General features: G+C 48.3%; 1 protein-coding gene across 5 annotated transcripts in view; it reads right to left on the reverse strand.

Moving 5' to 3' along the window:
- CHRDL2 (chordin like 2) overlaps positions 1-13,556 on the reverse strand; it is a 32,538-nt gene extending 18,982 nt beyond the window's left edge. For 2 of the 5 annotated variants that reach the window (XM_081061874.1, XM_081061873.1), the window contains exons 1-2: positions 4,822-4,961; positions 2,537-2,649 (exon numbers count right to left, since the gene is read on the reverse strand). In XM_081061874.1, the coding sequence (XP_080918000.1) occupies positions 2,537-2,641 (105 nt within the window). In that variant the 5' untranslated portion in view covers positions 2,642-2,649; positions 4,822-4,961. Of the gene's footprint in view, positions 1-2,536; positions 2,650-4,821; positions 4,962-12,933 lie in introns of those variants that run through there. The other 3 variants (XM_081061872.1, XM_081061875.1, XM_081061871.1) reach the window with 3 other exon arrangements.
- Positions 13,557-22,163: the final 8,607 nt, after the last annotated feature.

Here is a 22,163-nt window from a genome sequence, read left to right on the forward strand (position 1 = left end):
GAGTGAGGACCTAAGAGTTAGAATCTCTCGATTCTTGGTCTTGAAGGACCCCAGGGATGAAGATAATCAGTGACATACAGTAGGAAATAAGATGGAGACAGGCTAAAGGGTGAACAGGCAGGGGGCCTCGCAGCCACAGGGGGCCTCTCAGGAAAGTCATAACTACCGTGCATTGATTGGCACTAGCTGGGCGCTTTATGTGATAAAGAAGTGTATTATCTCATTTCATCTTTTCAACAACCCTAGAGGTAGATACTATTATCCACACTTTCAAAATGAGGAAAGGGCCTCTGAGAGGTTAGGTTGCCTAAGGTGACATAGCAGGTAAGCACCACCTCCAGGGCTGTGTACTTTCCACGCAGAGCTGCCTCTGGTGGGCGGGGCGGGGACACATGCAGTCACTCAGGATTAGCTGTATGACTATTGGCTGCCAGGGACCAGGCAGTGACTGCGACTGACAAGGCATCTGCTCTCACGGAGCTTACCTCCTAGCCTGGGGAGACAGACCATAAAAAATAAACAAGTAGGAACAAGACCATTTCAGATGTGAAATGTATGATAATAATCAAATAGGGCAAGGTGACTGAGTTAACAAGGTTAGACTATTTTAGACACAGCAGTCAGAGAAAGCCACATAAGGAGGTAACATTTCTGTCCTGAACTGCGAGATGAGAGGAACCATTTGGGAGAAGATCCAGGGGGAGGACTTTCCAAGTGGAGGAACGACAGGTACGAATGAGTTTGATGAGTTGGCACAGGTGAGAAACGAGGTTGGAAGATAAGGTGGAAGTCAGGTCATGCAGAGCCACAGCGGGGAGTTTGAATTTTACTTTAGGTGCAACGAACAGCTGTTGGAGGGTTCTGAGAGCTTCCAGAATGACACAATCAGTTTTATGTTCAGAAGAGATCCCTCTAGCTGCTGTGCAAAAGCTGGATTTAGAGAGGGGACAGGAAGGTTCAAGTTGGGGAGACTCGAGTAGCATCCAGGTGGCTTAGATTAGGGGGACAGTGATGTTACGAGAAGTGGGATATTCAGGGTATGTTTTGGGGGTACAGGGATATCAGCTATAGCCCTTTGGGTTGAGGAAACTGTATGTGTGAACTCGGGAGGGAGAAATGAATTAGCTCCAGTGGATCACAAAACTTGGACTTGGTCAACTGGACCACATGATATGTCTGGAATTTTTCTGTTATGGTTTCCTTCCTGTTCTTTGGCTATATTTCATAAAGTTCTTTTTGAAAAGCAGATTGGCCTCAGATGTGCTAAGGAAAACCAAGGGGAGGCAGTCGCAAGGGTTGTGTGTCCGCGGCATCAGAGTTCTACCTGGGGCCAACATGGTAGAAGCAGCGTGGAATCAGAGGGAAAGGTCCCAGGAGGAGTGAGACCCCAGTGGTCAGAGTCAGGAGAAGGATTGACCCATGCCCCCTCACCTCCCAGTGTTCCCTCAGAAGCCCTTCTCTGCTCCCGCCAAGCTGAGGATTGTTGTCAGAAGGGAGGCTCTTACTGGCCTTCGGCATTCCTCTCCTGGCTTTGAGCAGGGAAAGAGGGGGGCTTAAGGTGCTGGTTCTAGTTGGGAGCTAAGTACCCCCTCTCCCCAAGCAGCAGCACCCAGATAGATAGAGCTGAGGACCTCATGCCAACCAGGATCGGCCTCAGGCAGCTAAGCTAAAGCCCAGGGCGTTTCACTCCTTCTTTCCCCACCTCTCCAACCTCATACCTGGCCTGGAATTCTGGACCACGTGGGGGCCTCATTGATTCCAGCCAGTTGATAATACAAAGCCCTGTGGAGGGTGCTGGGTTGCGAGTGGAGCGGCAAGAGACAGAGATGAACAAAAAGGCATGGTCTCTGCCCCAGTTCATTCAGTCTTTGGCAGGACACCAAACTGGACATGAGGGAGCGCCCAGGAAGACCCATCTAACAGGTGTAGCAACTGACAGACACAGATAACTATTATAGTTGGCCAACAGTGATCAGGAGAAAGGGACAGAAAGACTTGTGTGGGATCCCAGAAGAAGAAAATTCTTGCAGGTGAGGGACTGAGGAAGGCTACCAGTGGAGGTGGCATTGGGCCAAAACCTTAAAGAACAACTCTGTGGGCCAGAGGGACGGGGGGAATGCATCCTAAGGCAAGGTGGCAAAAGAGGGCTGGAGGAAATAGTATGAGGAAAGGAAGGCATGGGAGGCCAGGTCAGAAAGGCTCTGTCTTCTGCTGCACAGGAGACAGGGAGCTGGCACCAGCACACGTGGCAAAACGGCTGGGATGCGAGGTGGGAGAGCCAAGTCCCCAGCACGGCCTAGCCACTGACCCGCAGTGTCTTACCTCTGAGAGGTACACAGTAGCGGTAGGAGGTATTGAATACTCGGTAGTGGAGTTGCATGGCCCCAAGTCCCTCAGCTATCGCTAACAGAGTATAATTCTAGGAGGCCTGGTTCCAGAATGCTGCTGACCTCTAGAGTCAGGTTGTCCTCCTACCTCTGGGTGACTGCTCCCAGACATACCTGACGCAGGTGGCCACGTGGCCAGAGGAACCTACCTCAGAGCAAGTGCAGCGCAGGCAGTACATCAGGCCCTGTGGCTCCAAGTAGGGGTGCCAGCTCTCGCCGGGGGAATACCTCTTCCCATGGAAAAGGCAGAACATGTCTGGGCCTGGCAAAATGACCAGTGCTTTGTCAGTCCCAGGGTGCTCCAGTTCAAAGACCATCCCTCAACCCTCCTGTCTGGTTCTAGGAAGGATGGTATCTGGACCACTCGGGCCAAAGTGAATCTGCTGGATGTGCTCTCCCAGTTAGAGGGCCAAAATGTCTAATGAGTTTGAATCTCAGCTTGACCACTCACTTGCTGTGTGACTTTGGGCATGTCACTGCCCCACTCTGAACCTTAAGCAGTTAAAGTGCTTTACGGATTTAAACTGTGGTATAAATGTTAGTTATTATGATTAGATGAATAATCTGAGGCCCAGAGAGGATAAATTACACCTCTAAGGTCAAACAGCAAGTCAGTCACCAAGCAGGGGTGACAGCCCAAGTCTCCTGACTCAATCAAGTGCTCCTTCTGCCCTCATAATCACACCTCCTTCCTCTTCTTCATCTCATTTTACTTATTTATTTACTACATCTCTGTACCCTCCCCTCCCTTGGTCTCTGCTGTTCCTTTCAATGGAACAATGCTGTTTCAATGCTGTTCTCGTTCTCTCTCTCTCTCTCTCTCTCTCTCTCACCTACCTTTTGAATAAAGCCACTCACAGCAGCTTTCCTGCTTTCACACTGTACTGTGTCCCTATATCTCATTCAGATGGAAAGTGCCTAAATTGGGAAAACAAAGTGTTGCCTAGTGAAAGGTTAGAAAACTGACTTTTAAATATCCTTAAAAATAGTCAATAGTGATTGCAGTCAATTGATTATTGCGTATGTGAATGCACATCAATTATTTTGTAATCTGCCTATCAGTTGTCAATGTGTAGATGAATATTTCTAAGAATGACAGAAATCATTTGATTTGTTTCGTGGGTTAGATACCACTCCTGCAATCCTGCTTACTTGCAATCTCCACCTCTCACCTCCCACAGCCAACCAATCGTCCAGCCTTTTGGGTTCTCTCTAGGACACAGCCGCCCTCACCTCTAATCCACTCGCCACCTACCTGTGGGTCAAGACTCCAGGTCCAGCTTGCAGCCCCTGGCCCTACCCCTCTGCCTCTAGCGCTATCCCTGCCCCTCAGATACCTGGTGATTTTTACCACCCGGAAGGGATGGTGCTATCATTCCTATGGGAAAACTCTCCATTATCTAAAGAAAAATCTGAGCTCTTTTAAGAAGGAACTGGGAGACACAGCACCAGTGAAGTGTCCACAAAGGTTTGTTGAATTAAATGAGATTGAAATGTGGAGAAAGGAACCAACACTTACTATCTTCTCTGTAAATCCATTACTTAATTATCTCATTAACATTATTGTTTTGAGAATTAAATTGAACGGTGCTTATAAAGTGCTTACTTAGCCCAGTTCCTGACACTTAGTGTTGAATGCTATTATTATGCTAATCATGATAACAGTGACCCTGCAAGATGGACATTATCATCCTGAATAGACATTTAAACTCAGGGAATCCCAGAGCACTGAAAGCAGCACACACACAAAGCAGGAATTGCCTCTCAGAGCTGGGGGTGGGCTGGAGCACAGCCCGTAGGCACACAGCTCCAGAGCTGAGGAGCTCAAGGGCCATTCCCAATTGTCAGAAAGTGTCCTTTGTAAGAGGCTGGAATCGGCCTCCTTCTGGCTCCTGCTCTGCTTCTTGGGCCTCCCAGAACAAAGGTTTCAGGCTGTGATTATGTCCTCAGAGTCTGTGTTTCAATGGCCACTTGGGACCAAGGGACACATGCTTAGTTCCCTCCCCACCCCCTCTGAGCCCCCAAAGCAGAGGAGGGGAACAGACAGCAGATCCCATTCCCAGCAAGGCCCCGGCTGGCCCGTATCAAATGAGCTGTGTTTATCTCTCAGCCTCGGCTGGCAGAGAGGGCGGGACACAGTCCCAGCTGGGGTGCTTGTCAGAGCCAGCCCAACTCTCCAAGGATTGAATAATGTCTTTCTTCTTCAGTCCCCTCCCCCCACCAGGGAGCGGGGCCGATTGCAACACTACCATGGCCTTAGGTCCCAGCCTTGTTGCTGAAGAAACCCTGTCCCACCTTCCTTGGGACGGCCTGTAGCCTGGCCCCTGGGCCAGTTGGCACCCCCTCCCCCTCCCCGCCTGCTCAGAGCATGAAGACAGAGAGAATGCCTCAGCCCATGGCCAGGCCAAGAGGCCCCTTCCCCCTACCAACAGACCTGGCAGCAGTCGAGAGTGTGGGGGGCCTGGCAGGCCATCCCTCAACCCCAGGAGGCCTCCTGAAACCGCAGTCCCCACCTCACCACGCCCTCCTAGGTGAGAGGCACAAGGAAGGGTGGCATTGCCTGGAGCTCCCTCTTCCTCTAAGGAGGTGAGTGCCCAAGGTCGTGCCAAAATCAGGCTGGAGGAAGAACTGCCAGGCGGGGGGTGGGGGACCTCTGCCTCTGTCCCTGCAGTTCTGGCACGAGCCCAAATACTTGCACTTGGCTGGTGGAAGGAGCGCTAGCTCCTTATGCCATAAATTCACTGTGTGACTTTGCGGAAGTCTCTTCCCTTCTCTGAGCCTCGGTTTCCCATCTGCAAAATAAGTGTGTGGGGGGGAGGGGGAACTTTGATCTTCAAAGGTTTTCTGCAGTTTATGAAACCATGATTTCAAAATTCTAAGACTCCAAGGTTCTAAGTTTCTAAGATTCAAGATTTGAAAATTCTGTTTCTAAGAGCCTACACTTCATTAGAACATGAAGCTTCTAGAATTGTACGATTTTTGTGGTTCTGAGATTTGATCATTTTAAGCTTCCACCACCTGGGATGTGTTTATGGTCCCATGCACCCAGACTTTTCAGAGGCTCCAAGGGGGGTGGATAAGGTTCAGGGAGCCAGTGGGGCCTACCTTGAGTGACATGGAGAAGGAGGCAAAGTTTGTCTCCCACATCCCTTCCCGTCCCTTCTACTCCCTTTGGTCTTCTGTTGCCTTCCAATTCCTGCCCTGGCCTTGGGCCTGCCCTGCTTCCTCTCCCCACCCTACTACCACATCTCATCTCACCCACCTGTGCCCACATCTTTCTCCTCAACTCAGGGGGCCACGTGGGCCCTCTGTCAGAGGTCTTTCGGAGTTAACGACCCCTGGCTGTCATGTCTAACCTGCAAAAAAGACTGCTAGTGAGGGAAGTTTTTGAGGACTGTTGGCCCTGTTCCAGGCTTTACAGAGATAGAGAAGAATTAAAGTTGGATAGGTTTCATACCCCTCAAAATCCTTCATTCAGTGAACACGTCTATATAGTTTAAACACTCTGGCTTTGGAGTCAGGTAGGCCAGGGTGTAAATGGGATCTGCAGCCTGAGTTGAGATGTTAGCCATTTCAGGCCTCTGTTTCCCGATCTGTTGAATGGGATTAGTGATAATCTTTATCTCTTGGGCTATAATAGAATTAAATCAGCTAATATATGTAATACGCCTAGTGCCTGACACATATGAGATGCTCAATTAAATGGTAGGTAAAGCAGACAAAAAGGCACTGACCCCAAACTTCCCTACCAGTCTGTTTCTCATGATATTTCTTTCACTCCCAGAATTCAATGAACAGCCATCAGGTAGCTATCAGGGCATGAACGTCACGGTACCTGCCACTGATGTCAACCCTCCCAGGTCATATGTATAACCTCAGCGACGCTGTTTCCTGTGGCTCCCTGCTCTCTCCTAGCCCCACTCACCAGCCAGACTCCTTCAGCCCCACCTGGTGCCTACACAGACCTCAGTCCTTGGGCTGGGATACAGAGAGGAAAGTGGGCCAAAAAGGTTGGAGTAGAGAGTGGGAGGGTGGGGGTGAGAGTCCCCAGATAAGGTTAAGGAGATAGGCAGAGGCTCAAGAAGGGCCTCGAGAGCCCAAGGGCAAAGGAAAGCCATGGAAAAGCTTTATACTGGGGCGTGCCAGTTACCACGTTTGCATTTTAGCACCATCGCTATGGTCACAGGAATAGAAGATGGATTGGAGGGCAAGATTGGAGGCAGAGAGACCAGCGGGAGGCTGTTCCCGTCAACTGTTGGAGAAAATGTTGGCCTGGACCGAGATAGAAGCGGTGCCCATGGGCAAAAGTGCGGGTCTGAGGAAGAATTAGTAGGTATGGTGGGCAGGCTCTGGGACAGACTGGACATGGATGGACAGGGTGAAAGAGCAGTCAGGATGGGATTGAGCTTTCCGGCTGGAACAAATAGGTGAGCACGGGGTACTGATAAGCAGTAAGTGTAATGATCATTAGTGATGTTGTTACTATCATTAGTAAGAGTAATATTACTTCCTGCTATTCACTAACTGAGTTTTTAGTAGCTCGAGCCTTATACATGTCCATGGGCCTGGTCCATGGCTAAGGAAGACACAGTCCGCACCTCAAGGAGCTCACAGCCTAAGGAAGAAGACAGATAGATACAATAGACACAGTTTGAAAATTCTATGATAGTGGAAACATAGGCTCTTCAGGGAAGGCTTCCCTGAGACGATGCCCAAGCTGGATCTTGATAGAGCTAACAAAGTGCCAATGGGCAGCAGGTGCTTCATGCAAAAGCAGAAGTAGAGTGACCATAGTTCACACAGGCCACTCTAGGTGGCTGGGGTGGACTGGGTGCCAACTCCTCGTCCCGCAGGAAGCATCCACTTGGGTAGGCCCCAGCTAGAGCTCTTTATCTAGCTTGACACTGACTTTAAGTGACTGGACTTAGTTGGCCTAACCTGAATTCAGGGCAGCGATATTTACCAGACAGACTCCAAATGTTATCAGGTCACCTCAGCCTGACATAAGCTGGCTCCCGCCTGTTTTTCCAGAAAAACTCTCTTCGATAGCCCTGTTCTCAGCCTCATCTCCTCTTGCTGAATTTCTCACTCTTCTACCACCCCCACCAGGCTCCTTCACACTTCTGTGTCTTCCCACATGCTGTTTCCTCCGCTTGGAAGGGGATTCCCCATCTCCATTGTTTGACCTACTCCTTCTCATTCTTCAGAAGCCTGTTTAGGTGCCACCCTTTCTGTGAAGCCAATCCAACTTCCAGGCCACGGGCCAACCCTTCCTCAGGGCTCCTACAGAACTCAGTTCAGCCCTCTCTTATGCCTCTCATCACACCGGATTAGAAGTACTTATCAAATGGGTTCTTCTTTCTTGCCCAACTGTGAGCTTCTTGAGAGCAGGAACCAGATCTCATTAATTTTTATATCTCCAGGGCTCCATGCAGAGCCTACACAGAGGTGAGGCTTGATAAATGAATGTACAATGAAAGAATGGAATCAAAGAGAGGGGAGCTTCTGGCAGAGGAGGTGATTGATAGCTCTTATTCCTGAAAACCACTTTCTTTAACAAGAAAAGAACTTCACTATGTGATAAGAGAGCCAAATCCCTCTTAGCACTTTGATCTGGCCACCTAATAGGAATTAGCTTTTGACCTCCCCCTTTCCAGTTCTTTCCATCGTAACTCCCAAACCAGCTGCCAAATCAAACAGTACATACAAAAAGGTCAGGAGCCTGGGCAGGTAAGGGGATGAGCAATTCCATGATCTTCACATGTAAGTCAAAATTTCCAAACTGTCCCACCCAAGGTCATCCCCCCCTCTGCCTTGAAACTCACACTGTGACAAAGGTCTCGTAGGGGGTAGTTAGGAGTGAGTAGTGTGCTTGGGAATTCTTTCAATAGGAAGCAGAAAAGATAACCAGAAAGATGTTCCCCGTAGGGGGAGGCTGGAGGGGACCAGGAGGGGCTGGGGTGTGAGAAGAGACGTCTGGGACTGTGGCTGCCGCGTCCCCAGCCTGCAATAACTCGGGACACCTGAGTGAGCCTGGCTGCCAGGCTGCACAGGCATGTTTACGTCTTCCCCTTGCGCCCACACAGCCATACTTTCTTTATTTATAGTCTCCTTTTCACCCAAACAAACTTGCTCCCCTCTAAGACATGAGCTCTGCTCTGGGCACTGGTACCCGATGTGGGAGGCCTCCTAAGGGAATCAGAAGTGCAAACCTCAGCTCCTCAGTAGCTGAGCTGTGCAACCTAGGAGAAGGGTCCTCCCTTCTTGGAACCTGACGCCTCTTATCTGGCATGTGACAGATGTTCGGGAGCATAGAATGACCTCAGAGGAGAGAATCATCAAGTCAGGAGAGTCAGCTGTCACCTGACACGGGTCAGAGGCCAGAGAAGAGACTGTTTACATTCGATTTTGCCGTGGACATATATAGATTCACAGGATCTTAGAAAGTTAGGGACTGAGAGATGACATTCCGTCCTCTACCTGACAGATGTGAAAACCGAGTCCCAGAAAGGGATTGGGACTTGCCTAAGATCATCGACACTTGGCAGCACAAACTCCAATGCCAGTCTTCAGATCTGAAGGGGGTGCTTATAGAAACACTCATCCTCTCAGGGACAGGATCAGAAGTGGCTTTAAATGGCAAAGAAAAGGACTCAGGTGAGACATAAGGAAGAATCTGGACGATAAGAATGGGTAACAGAAGCATACTGTGGAACAGACTTTTGTGGGATGGGTTCCTGCCCAGAGGCAGGGGCATGCCTGAAATGATCTCCGTACTGCACCTCCCAGGGACACGGCTTTCATGCCAGTCCTTTTATTTGGGAGTCCAAGGGATTCAACGTCCCTCTCCCAGAACCCGGCGCCATGGCCAGTGGCTGGGGGAACTTGAGAGGCCAATCCTGGAACAGGTGCAACAGCTGGAGCAACTGCGCAGCTGTTGCCCAGCTCCCGCTCAGCAGTTTGCAAGCGAGTGAGTGAGACAGAGACCTCTACTGGTGAGAGAGGGGAAGTGCAGAACCACCCCGACAAACCCAGAGAGGGGCCTGCCGGGAGCCAGGTGTCCCACTTTACTCAGGCGCCCGCCATCCCCTCATGTACTTCTATCTGGACAGGTGGGTGGGGATGCGACCAAGCTGAACAGCGGGGCAGGGTCCTCACTGGCGGGTGACCCTTTACATCCACTGTCGCAGGTACTTTCTCCCGGTGTCTGAGGGTCTATCTACTCTTCCCTGGGGCGCAGGCTGCAGACCCACAGCCCCCCAACTCCCTTTTTCGGAAGGACTCAGCAAACTCAGAATCAAGGCAGCAGCATCTTTGGATCGTAGAGTCTTAGACTCATAGGATGTTAAAGCTAGAATGGTCCTCAATGATCCCTCTGTGTCCAACCATCTTGCTTTATGGCTGGGAAAACTGAGGGGCAGATAAAGGCAACTTGCCCAGTATCACGGTTGGAATTGGTGGCAAAGCCAGGGTGGGAGACCTGGCCTTCTGATTCCAAGTGTGTCCTTTGCACCACATCGTGCCCTAGGAGCTCCCATCCTGCCCCAGTTCTGTTTCTGGGGTCTGAGATTCTGTCACCTGGGAACAGAACTTCAAGTCTCATAGTCCAAGCTTCGAGTCCCTTGGAGAAAGAATAGAGAAATCAACGTTTTAACTTGATAACGGACTCTCCTCAAAGCAGGATTGGACAGGGGGAGGGGAGAGAGCAGAAGCATGCTTAACAGGGAGAGGCAATTAGTAAGGGGAGGGCACAAAGGAGAGGAGCTGATATGGGGACAGAGCACTGGAGAGGGAGTCAAGATACCAGGCAGGTTCTTGCTCCATAGAGGGATGAGTGCCCCAAGTGGCTGACATCCTGCATGCATGCAACTCCACAAGGGGCCAGAATCAGTGCTGCTAAGTGACCAAGTCAGGGACCTGGAATCGGGGTTCAATCTGTGGTCAGGGTTTGAGGACCAGGGCTCAGCCTGTCACTGGAGATTCAGTCTGGGTTGGGAATCACGACTCAATCTATGGATGAAAATAGAGCCAAGGATACAATAACCTTTGTTTGAATAGCCTTGTAATTAAACTGAGAAGCAAGCTGCCAAGCGTGCTCACAGGCCCTTGGCATTTGCAGGGCTGGGCCACCTCAAGAGTCTGACCCCACACAGACTTGAGAATTTCCATCTGTTGGCACCACTTCTGAAAGTACCTAAGATATCACCAGGAGATTTCTTACCCACAACAGGCCTGAGGTCTTATTTAAATGAAGTCAAGCACCTTCGTAAGAGACTTTCAAATAGGACCCTGAGAAAGAACTATAGTATTTACAGATTGTCATCTGTAGACAAAATAAGGCTCAAAGAAGGGAAGTGATTTGTTCCAATTCATACAACCAGGAATTGACAAATCAAGAACTACAAGTCAGGTCTCTATTCTTTCCTTTCATAAATTTTCGGTGTGAACTTGGGCAAGTCACTCACCCTTTCTGTGCTTAGTTTAATTATAAGTATAGAAAAATTGAGGGGAAGAAGCAGATGACTTTCAAAGACTCTTCCAGCTCTGACATCCCAGAATCTTAACACACCCCTCTGGAGGCCAGTCCACCTCAGTTTAATTCAACAAATCTGCTCCAAGTTATTTCCTTGTGTGTCTGGAGCTAAGCTGCAGACTGTTGGAGAGCCTGAGTCCTGGCAGGACCCAGGGAGAGGTATGACGCGAAGGCCAGTGGAGGCGCAGATCAGAGTGGATCGGGGGGCCAGGGCAAGTTTGCTGAGAGGTGTGTCTGAGCAAGGGGAAGGGCTGACAAGGGATGGGAGGCAGAGGAGGGGTGTGGGTAGGACAAGAGCAATCCTGCATCACGATCTGATTCTAAGGCAACTTTCCAAGATGTATCAAGGGCGACGATATCTGGAGGAACACCTTGGGGGCGAAGAACAATGTGCCAAGTGGAAGGCAGGCAGGCATGGAGGGCATCCTGTGCTAAATCCCTTTTCAGAAACAACAGGTAACTGTTAGGCGGAAACCTCTAGGGCTCAAGGAGGGGGAGGAGACATCTACTGAGTACTAGGCATTGTGCTGGGCACTTGAACACACTCACCTCCTGTCATCCTCCCAAGAACCCTTTGGGTTCCAGGTGAGTATATGTCTTGGACAGATGACGACGTGGAGGCTCAGAGAAGTTGTGACTTATGAGAAGTCACACAGCTACTGAGGGGCAGAGCGAGGGCTTGAACCCACACTGAACTCTTCCCATTACTTGTTCCTAAGGGCTTCTGTGAGTCTCGTGCTGCTGGTAGCCCACAACGACCAGACACACAGCCTGCCTTCTTGAGCAGAGACAAGAATGAAACAACACCCAGCCCCACCGGCTCCAGAAAGTCCTATGCAAAGGAAGCGCAGATATGGGGGCGCTGAGCTGTGGGGAGGAGAGAGCATTAGGGTGGGAGCTGAGAAGCTGGGGTCTGCATCCCAGTCTCTGCCCAGTGTGACCGGGAGCAAATCACTGCGCCTCCTGGGCCTCAGTTTATCAGATGTTTCAGGGGTTGAATCAAGCTCCTTCCTTCTTACTAAATTTTGGCTTTGTTTTCCATTCTAAGAGATTGGCAGGGGATGGGGAGAGGGTCTACCAGACTCTTTTGGGGGCAGTGAGGAAACTGAGGTCCAGAGAGATTATATAAAGAGTGTGCGGTTATGCTGTGTCCAAGTGGAAAAACATGAATTGTGGAATTGATTCTTTTGAAAGAACCTACCACGTACCAGCTAGTTGCTGGTGCTAGTTGTTTCATGTTTTCTCTAATTCAATCCTCACAACAGTCCTGGGATTTTTTTTTTACTCCCATTTTATAGATTAGGAAACTGAGGCTCAGAGAGGTGTCCTCCATGCCTGCCTCCCACCAGTATTCAACAGATCTGGGATAATGACTACTTGGCTTTCTCACTGTGCCCTGCCACCTCCCAGGGTCTCACAACTCCAAATCAGGGCTCCTCCCAGACCCTGTGGGGCAGGGGGGTGGAAGCACAGGATTTGGAATTGGAGAGTTCTGGCTTTGGATGGCTTACTAGCTCTGTAAATGTGAGCAAGTTTCTTCTAAGTTTTCTCATCTGTAAAATGCAAATGATACCCACCTCTAGGGAGTGTTGTGGGGATCAAAAGAGATCCAGAATGTGATACTAGTTAGCTCTTCTTTCTTTCAACGTGCTCTCTTTAAATGCTGTAGCCCATTCCTCTTCATGCCACTCTTGCAGCCAAACACTTGGGACTCTCTACTAGAATAAGCGCCCTCCCGCCCCCACCCCCAAAGCTCAGGGACCTGCCCTCCCTCCCACCGCCCTCAGTCCTCCATCCTCAGGTCCAAGGCGGCAGCCCCCATGGCTCTGCCAAGTGCCCTCCAGTCTCCCAGCCCATACTGGTCCGCAGAGGAGCTCCACCCTCCCCACACAGGTGCTGCCTGGATGGCAGTCAGTACACTTTGGGGCCCCCAGTCCTGGTACTTTCCTGCACATCCCAGGGGCTTGCATCCCTCCCTCTGCCCACCCAGCGCCACCCCCACCGCCTACTTACGGGCTCGAGCCTGGGAATCCAAGGGAAACCAGAGCAGCGCGAGTCCCAGCAAGGAGGAGAAGACCCTGCCCTCGGGAACCATCCTTCCTTCCCCCAGGGTCAGGCCACCAGGCGCTGAGCCAGGAGGGGAGTCGGAGACAGTGAGATGAGGGGGACACTGAGGCACAGGGGCACAAAGCAATCCACAGCCCCAGCGGAGGCTGCTGCCACAGTGGAGAGTCAGAGAAGGGTCGAGAAGAAGGTGTCGAGGACAGAAAGGGAGCTCTAAGGTGGGAATAGGAGGAAGGTGGAAAGAGAACAAGAGGAAAGGAGGGAGAGAGATGGGGAGATGAGGAAGGTACGGCAAGGGGGGAAGGCGATAAAAGCAAAGGAGAAGGTGAGAGGGAGGGCAGAAGAAAGACCGGGGAGGACAGGGGTCTGCAGGGCGCGCGGCGTGGGGCGAGGCGCGCGGGGCCGGCGGGCTGCTCGGTGGGCTCGGGGTCGGGCCGCGGGGTCCTGGGGCCCGGCGGGGCGGCGGTCCCGGCGGCGGCGGCGACGCGGCGGCCGCGGGGGGAGGCTGCACTGGGACCAGCTGTGCACGCCAAGGGCGCCAGGCGCCGCGCTCGGGCGCATTTGTACTTTGCCGCGGGAAGCAGGCAGCCCCAGCCTGGCGCTGGCCTAGCGCTGGCGCCTCCTCTGGGGCACCGCGGGCTCGGTGGATTGGCCACCCGAGAAACAGGCCCACTTTTTCTCCTCCTCTCTCGTGCCGGTCTTCGGGACCGACGCTCCAGGCGCGGCGCCGAGAGGAGGCGAGGGGGCTGGGGAGGGGGAAGGGGCCACCCGGGCCACGGGTTTTAACCCCTGACTCCCCGCGACGCCCGGAGTGCCGGAGGACAAAACCCAGTTAGGCTTCAGGTGGGACTTCCTGCTGAGGAAGGATGAGACGTCGGGGTCGCAGAGGGACAGGCGGCGGTGAAAGGACGGACGGGCGCTCCGGCTGGGGCGCGGGGTGGTGCGTGCGCAGCACTCAGGGTCTGGACGGAATCAGGACACTTGCTGTTCTTAATTCTGTTTGTGGTCTTGGCCACGCCACCTCAGAGCCCGTTTCCCCATCTCTAAAATGGGGATCTTAATATCATCAGTACCTTTACTACTTTTACTATCTTCCCACAGTCGTTTGGCTCCTACTTACCATTGCCACCTACCCGACACCAATGAAACGAAATGAGAGAATGAACGTCAAAGCACTCAGATCTGGAAAAGTAGGATCATAACTCCAAGCGCCTAGAACGCCCTTACCAGTTCCTCCTCTGTACTCACACAAGCCATGACCAGGTTGAAATCCAGCCCAGCTGGATCCTTGACCCTTAATCTGGAAGTCTTCCTCTGTTTCCCCCATTCCACTCCCCAAATCAGGATACAGTCTCTCCTTTGCCTTTACAGACAAGGCCTGCACCCCTCTGAGTGTTGTGCATACTCAGGGGACTTCAGTAAGAGCTGGCTGTCAAAGTGTTCTTTCCCAACAGGTGAGCTCCCTGAAGGCATGGCCCGAAGCTCCCGCCCTCAGCCTGCGGTTGCTGCTTCCTACTTGTGTTGAATGTGTGTGTGAATTAATGGGCTCCCAAGAAGGAACAACCAGCTGTCCAGACAAAAAACACCAGACTCTGAAATCAAAAGGAGAGGGTCCTTGTCCTGGCTCTCTCCCTGATTTGCTGGGACATTTGGGGTAAGTACATCTATCCTTGCTTTAGACCTCAACTTCCTGTGAGTTTCTCTTGCAGAGTTGCTAGAAATTCCAATGAGGGTTAGAGAGATCACTGCAAGGAGTAAGAAATGAGATGGGATGTTGAACCACATCCCACTTGGGTAGGGAATCACATCTCCACCTTGAAACACTTCTGACTTTCTGGATGTAAAGATTATCTTCCTGGTCTAAGGCTGGGGTCCCCACTCCCCTATGCTACCATTCTGTCTCCTCCAGGACAGAAAGCGTTGGGAGCAAACAGTGATCCCAGAAAAGGCTTCCCCCACGCTCCCAGGATCAAGGACAAACATGACCTGCCCCGAGTGCTCTTCAGGCTTATCTTCTCCCATTCCAGCCTGGCCAGCCTCGTCGTCTCCCTGAGTACACTTTAACAGACAATGAAAGCTATGTATGCCATCATGCGTCCCTTTTTGCCTTGGCTTTCAGGGAGCTCAGAGTTAACTTAAGTGCTTAATTACAGGAAAAAAATCTCATCCCAAGGACCGGGGACAAAGGTCTTTTCTCCATCTTTGTTTAAAGTCTGCTCTACATAAATATTCACGTCTTAGGTGTAAGGGGTGGATTAAGATTGGCCTCCCCTACATCCTGCCCATTCTGCTTCAGGAAATGTCTCTACCATGAGACCAAAAATGGTCTCAACCCTCCTCTTCATTTTTACTAGAGTTCAGGCCATCATCCTCCCTTACCTGATTTTTCTAACAGCCTCTTAACAAATCTTCCACTTCCCATCTAGGCCCCTCCAATCTATTTTCCCCACACCTGCCTTAGGAATTATGTTGATCATTTCTACTGACAAATCTGATCACATCACTTGTCCACTGAAAACCCTTATTGGAAATAAAAAATAAATAACATTAAATGCAATGTGGTATCCTAGATTGGATTCTGGGGACAGTAAAAGGACATTAGTAAAAGGACACTGATGAACAAAGTCTATACTTTAGCTAATAGTAATGTACAAATATTGGTTTCTTAGTCTTGACGAATGTGCCGTGGCTGCGGAAGATGTTACCACTGGGGGAAGCAGGGTGAAACAGGTACGGTTCTTAGATAAGAACTCTGTACTACCTTTGCAACATTTCTGTCAATCTAAAATCCTTCCTAAATAAAAAGTTTATTAAATAAATAACAGGAAAAAATTGCCTTTTTATCATTTACAGATTAAAATCCAAAACTGTTAGCACGCACATTTTGCCTCCTACTTAGACCATTAACACCTACCATTCACCTCCCCAAACTGGCCATTACATTTTCACGCCTTTCTATCTTTGTATGTTCTTTTCTGCTTGGACTATCTTTCTTCTCCTTCGTGTAGGGAATTCCTTTTTACTTTTCAAGTCAGTTCTCTTCATCCTCCCCCCACAATCCTTCCCTTTCCTTCTGGTAAAGTGGGTCAAATATATGGTGACATAAAGAGACTAGACTTCCAGTGGTGAGCACACAACAGAGTGTACAGATGTCATATTGTAAAGTAGTACACCTGAAATTTATGTTATTTATTAACCAATATTATCCCAACAAATAATAACAAAAAGTTGGCTCTGAGTCACTTCCTCTCTGAGGCCTTCCCTGATTCCCCTTAGCAAAGCAAATTTTTGGTAGCACTTTGCATTGTAAGCTATTGGAGTGTAAATATTTATTTGCATTTTGGAGTATAAATACGTATTTGCATTCCGACCCTGCACTGTGAGGAAAGGGGTCTTTTTTCATTTCTATCTATATTTGCAGCACATAGCCAAGTCCCTGAAGCACAAAGATACTGAATAATTACTTCTTGAATGAGTGTAGACCTCAGTGATTTCAAAGACATTATTCTTTCATGGGAGAATCGTCAGCACCCCTGTTGCCCTCAGCTTTAATCAATGATTGACGTAAGAAATAAGCACTTGAGGAAAGTGTGTCTTCTGTACAATTGCTTTTGAAGATGGTTGTCTGTATAGTATTTCATATGCTTTAAGGAGACTTGATAAATTCTTCCAAAATCTTGTCCAGACATAAAAATGTATCTACCCAGAGTCATTTGTTGCACCAAGTTTGTCTGGCACCTGCTTGCTTCCCTCTTAGGAAACTTGCTCACTGCCTTCCAAGGCAGCCCATTGCGCTGTTGGACAGCTCTGTTAGAAAGTTCTCTCACTCACTGAAATCTGATTCTCTGTGACTCCCTGTATTGCTCCTAGCTCTGTCCCCAGGGCTGCACAGAGCAAGCCAACTCCTTTTGTCTTTGGAGAGCTCTACAGAGAATCCCTCTTCCTTACTCTCACCCTTACCAGTTTTGGCACCTGGACCCTTCATGCTACACTGAACTTTCCCTTTCTTCAGATGTGCTAAGCTGTTTTGCCCCACACCTCTGCACATTCTGTTTCTTCTAATGCCCTCCCTCTACCCACTCTTATTTGTCTAGCAAGCTTATTTTTCCAAGGTCAAGGCCATTGCTACCTCCTTCGCTCATCCAACAGTTACTGAGTGTCAACCCTGTGCCAGGCTCTATGCTAGGTACTAGGGATGACAGACACTGCTGTTTATAGTCCAGGTTCTTGCCGAAGTCTCTTTCATGGCCTCTGAGTTAGCGTCTCTCTCCTCCATGCTTCTGTTATCTCCATTATAGCACTTATCACATTGTATTCTCAAAGGTTACCTCCTCTAAAGTGAGTTCTTCAAGAACACAGACTATCATTTATCTAATACTTCCCTAGCCTTCAGCACACCGTTTTGCACACAGTAGCTACAAAATAAAGGTTTGTCGAATAATATCCTTGTTTCTTCAAATACTCCTCCAGTGACATTATTTGTGGTTAAAGGCCTCCTCCTGGGCTGCAGTTTGCTTTATTATGTAAGAGTAGGATAGCATTAAAAATCATAGAGATCAGTGTCAAGGAAAGCCTTTACCCAGTCCACTTAATTCTATAAGATTCTAAAAGCAGATTCACCATAAGACAGTTACTATGAGAGGTCTATATAATAGAGATGATACTTCAGTGGTAGGCTGGTACATGTTTAACAACCTGCTCTCCAGGAGGAAAAAAGCCCTGTTCTTTAGCAGTTGCCAATTGCCCTGATGTAAATACTCCCACCATGGCCAATTTCAAGCTACCAAGGTGACATCATTGAATGTGGTTTAGAGGAGAGAGGCACAGTAGGACACGATTTTGTAGTATTTCCATCATACAGATACAACAGATGTAAAAAATTTCAAGAACATTCACAGTAAAATGTAGTAAAATAATCAGGTGATGAGTTTGACTGTTTTATTTTTTATAATTAACTGTATTTTTAAAAATTTTATCTATCTATTTATTAATTATTTATTTATTTATTATTTTTTAAGGAGGGCGCAGCTCACAGTGGCCCATGCAGCGATCGAACCAGCAACCCTGGTATTATGAGCACCATACTCTAACCAACTAAGCTAACCAGCTACCCGAGTTTGACTGTTTTAAATATAACTCATTTAACTGTAAGTTCATATAATTTCATGTTTAGTCATAACTGTGTTTAACAACCAGCTTGCAAAATTCCTGAAAACTTAACTGAGCCCTTACAAACCAGTTCCTGAAAACTTCCTGAAATTTCCTGAAAACTTCCTGAGCCCTTACAAACCAGTTCTAGTACATTGCCTTTACTCTTGTTTTTAACTGAGGTATAACTGACATGCGACATTATATCAGTTCACATGTACAAAAAAATGATTCAATATTTGTGTATATTGTGAAATGATCACCACCATAAGTCTAGTTAACATTTGTCATCACACATAGTTACAGAATTTTTTTTCCTGTGATGAGAACTTTTAAGATCTACTCTCTTTCAAATATGCAATACAATATTATTAACTATAGTTGCCATACACTGCCTTTACTTGATAATGTCCTGAAAGGGGTGAACAAACTGATTCTTTAAAGCTGGATCCAATTTAGATACATTAGGAAGAAAGTCTTATTTAAAGGAGCCGTCAGAGTTAATTTATTTGTAAAGTGAACAATCTCCATTCTACTCTCACCCTTCAGCTGGGTCAGAGTTATTTAGCCATGTAACAAATATTTATTTATAACCTATTGTGTTTCCCTGAAAAAAAGACCTAGCCGGACCATCAGCTCTACTGCGTCTTTTGGAGCAAAAATTAATATAAGACCCGGTCTTAATTTAACATAAGACCGGGTCATATGATATGATATATGATATGATATAATGTAACATAATAAATATAGGACCACATCTTATATAAGACCGTGTCTTATATTAATTTTTGCTCCAAAGGATGCATTAGAGCTGATGGTCCGGCTAGGTCTTATTTTCAGGGAAACACGGTACTATTGTTTTCAGACATCTTCCTTTAGATTTCCAGATACTGTGCATATAGTTGACCTAAAAAATGTTTATAGCATGGATGAGTGAATCCTCAACACCCCCAAATAATGCCTGGTACATTGTGGGTGCTCAATAAATATCTGTGTGAATAAGTGAATAGTATGAGTGAATGTTGATTAGTATGGGTTCTTATGTGGCTATGTAAACATCCCCAAGTCTTTTTTCTTCCTCAGTGGGTCCTTTCTTCCTTAGATAGCCAGCACAGAGAAATTCTGATGAAGAAGGTAAAAAGAAACCAGGATAGGGGAACACATAGCCCTTAATTTCACAGAGCACTCCTGAGGGAAACTGAGTGGGGACAAAGTGTCTTCAGTGGAAGACACTGAATGGGATCATCCTTCATTCAGGTCCTAAGTTCTGCCACCAACCGGAGGCCTCTGCTATTGCAGGTGTCATCACTAACCAAGCACCAAGGAGAATGGAACTTCTGCTCCTGCCTCCTCCACACTCAGGGGGACTTCCGGAAAGCAGTGTGTCCTGAGACTTCTTTCCACAGGTCTATGATGATGTAGCAAGAGTGCCTGAGAACAGTGCCAAATAACTTGGGTGCCACAGCCATATGGTAGCAGGCTCAAAGGTGGGAATGAGGAGCCACCAGATTTCGCTTTTAAAAATGTAAATCAGGTCATGTCACTTCCTTGCTTAAATCCTCTTCATTGTGCTTGAATAAAATCCAAACCCTGTACCCTATTTTATAAATCCCTCTATGACGTGGTCTCTGCCTACCCTCTTTCTTCAGCCATTCTCCTTGTGCTGGCTCTGCTCTAGGACATGGGCCTTCCTTCCGTCCCTGCGTACACCAAGCTGTCTGGACCCTCCGCAGGGACCCTGTCCTTGAGTTTTCTCCTGCTTGGATTGCTCTTCCCTCATCTTTTCTCCCAGCTGACATTTCATTCAGCTCAAACGCCATTTCCTCAGTGAAGTTTCCCTGTTCCTGTCTATCTCATCATATCCCTCTCCAGTCATATTCTATCATATTGTCTTGTTTTATTTCGTGTCACTTAACATTGTCTGAAATGTGTCTTGTATATTATCTGCCTCCCCCATGAGCATGAAAGCTACATGATAGCGTAGACCTTAATTCTCTGTTTTTTTAAGATTTTTTTTTTTTTGCGGGGGAAAGGGTACAGGACTTTATTGGGGAACAGTGTGTACTTCCAGGCCTTTTTTCCAAGTCAAGTTGTTGTCCTTCAATCTTAGTTGTGGAGGGTGTCATTCAGCTTCAAGTTGTCCTTTCAGTCTTAGTTGTGGAGGGTGCAGCTCAGCTCCAGGTCCAGTTGCCACTGCTAGTTGCAGGGGCCCCGCCCACCATCCCTTGCGGGACTTGAGGAATCGAACTGGCAACCTTGTGGTTGAGAGCCCACTCTCCAACCAACTGAGCCATCCGGGAGGCAGCTCAGCTCAAGGTGCTGTGTTCAATCTTAGTTGCAGGGGGCGGAGCCCACCATCCCTTGGGGGACTCGAGGAATCGAACTGGCAACCTTGTGGTTGAGAGCCCACTGGCCCATGTGGGAATCGAACCGGCCACCCTCGGAGTTAGGAGCACGGAGCTGTAACCACCGGAGCCACAGGGCCGGCCCCTAGACCTTAATTCTTGATCACCGCTATATTCCTAGTTCCTAGAACAGGGCCTAGCCCACAGTAGAGGCTTACTGAAGTTTTTAAAAAATAAATGGAGGCTAGAATATTTATCTGGATTATCTGATTCATGTGAGGAATGAATGAACCTTAAGCTCAAGAGCCTGAATCCTTGGAATTCAAACAGTAGTGTTTTCATCAGTATTATTACTACCCTCACTTTCATTCATCTCACAACCACCATGATTAACAAGTGTGGCATGGCACGTGGCGGTACTTACTGTCTGTGGAATAAATGAATGTATGGATGAATGAATGGAACTCAACTCTACTGCTAATCTCAAACTTCCTTTCCAGCCTTATTTATTATAGTTGTTTATTGACATATCTGCCTTCTCCCTTAGACAGTGAACTCCTTGAGCGCAGGGACAATACATTTCCATCTCTTTATTCTCAGGAACCATTGCTGGGCCTGCCACATAGCAGTTTCACAGTCTTTGTGGAAATGCTCCATCTGGTATGGGCATGGACCACCTGCACAGCCATGTGCTAGGTGCTGGAGGAAAAGACATACAATACTAGTCAAAACATGGTCCCTGGTTCGGAGGACTTATAATCTCATTGGAGAGACAAGTTCTTTTCACAGAAAAGATGAAAACTTCCACTGAAACCTTTTCACGGAAAACCAGTGTTTTCTGGAGTTAAATGTCAGACCGGAGAAGCTGTAGACGAACACACGTAGGACTGGAGTAGCCAGAAGACTTGGATTCTGGTTCCTACTTTACCATCAACTCACTACGTGGCTTTGACAAATTGTTTCCCTCCTTTAGACCTTGGTTTACTTCTCTGTAAATGAAGAGGTTTGATCAGAAGTCTTACATGATTTCTAAAGCCAATTACCGCTCTTGACATTCTGAGTGTCAAGAAACTGGGTGGAAGAGACCTTCGGGAGAGCTCAGTAGTCTCGGTTTGCCCCCTGGTGGTCACTCTGCGACATCACAGGCCTGGGAGACGGCTTTTCCCAGAAACGCAGATAACAGAGCTCAGTCTAGTAAACAAAGAACAGTGGCCACTCTAGAAGAAAACCAATCAGGCTTCTCACTGGTTAATTGGTATAGAATCCTATCCTCCTGCAGGACAAAGGAACTTGGGAAATCGTGCTCTCCGTTCTCAGCCTCCAGCAAAACCCACCTCATATCTGTTTCTTTCCAGACTAGAGGGAAGTCAATCTTTGGGACGCTGTTTTGTAGCCCCCTGGCTTTTTCTTCTGCTTCCATCACAGTGCTCTCGTCTGAGGCAAATTCTCCATTCTGGCCATAAATAAGTTTCCATTTATTTATGACAAATTGGGGGTTGGAGTAGGGCCATGAGTCTCTCCTCTGGGGTACTTGGTCCAGACAAAGTGAAGGTAGTAGTAGAAGGATTTCTTTGGTGAGATGGGAAGAAGAGATAAGACACAGCTAGAATAAGACATGTTCTTTCTAGTGTGAAAGTTGATCAATACTAGCTGAGAAAGGCTTGTCTTTTAGGTGTTTCACTCTGA

The sequence above is a fragment of the Rhinolophus hipposideros genome, assembly GCF_964194185.1.
Source record: "Rhinolophus hipposideros genome assembly, chromosome: 10".
NCBI lineage: Eukaryota > Metazoa > Chordata > Mammalia > Chiroptera > Rhinolophidae > Rhinolophus > Rhinolophus hipposideros.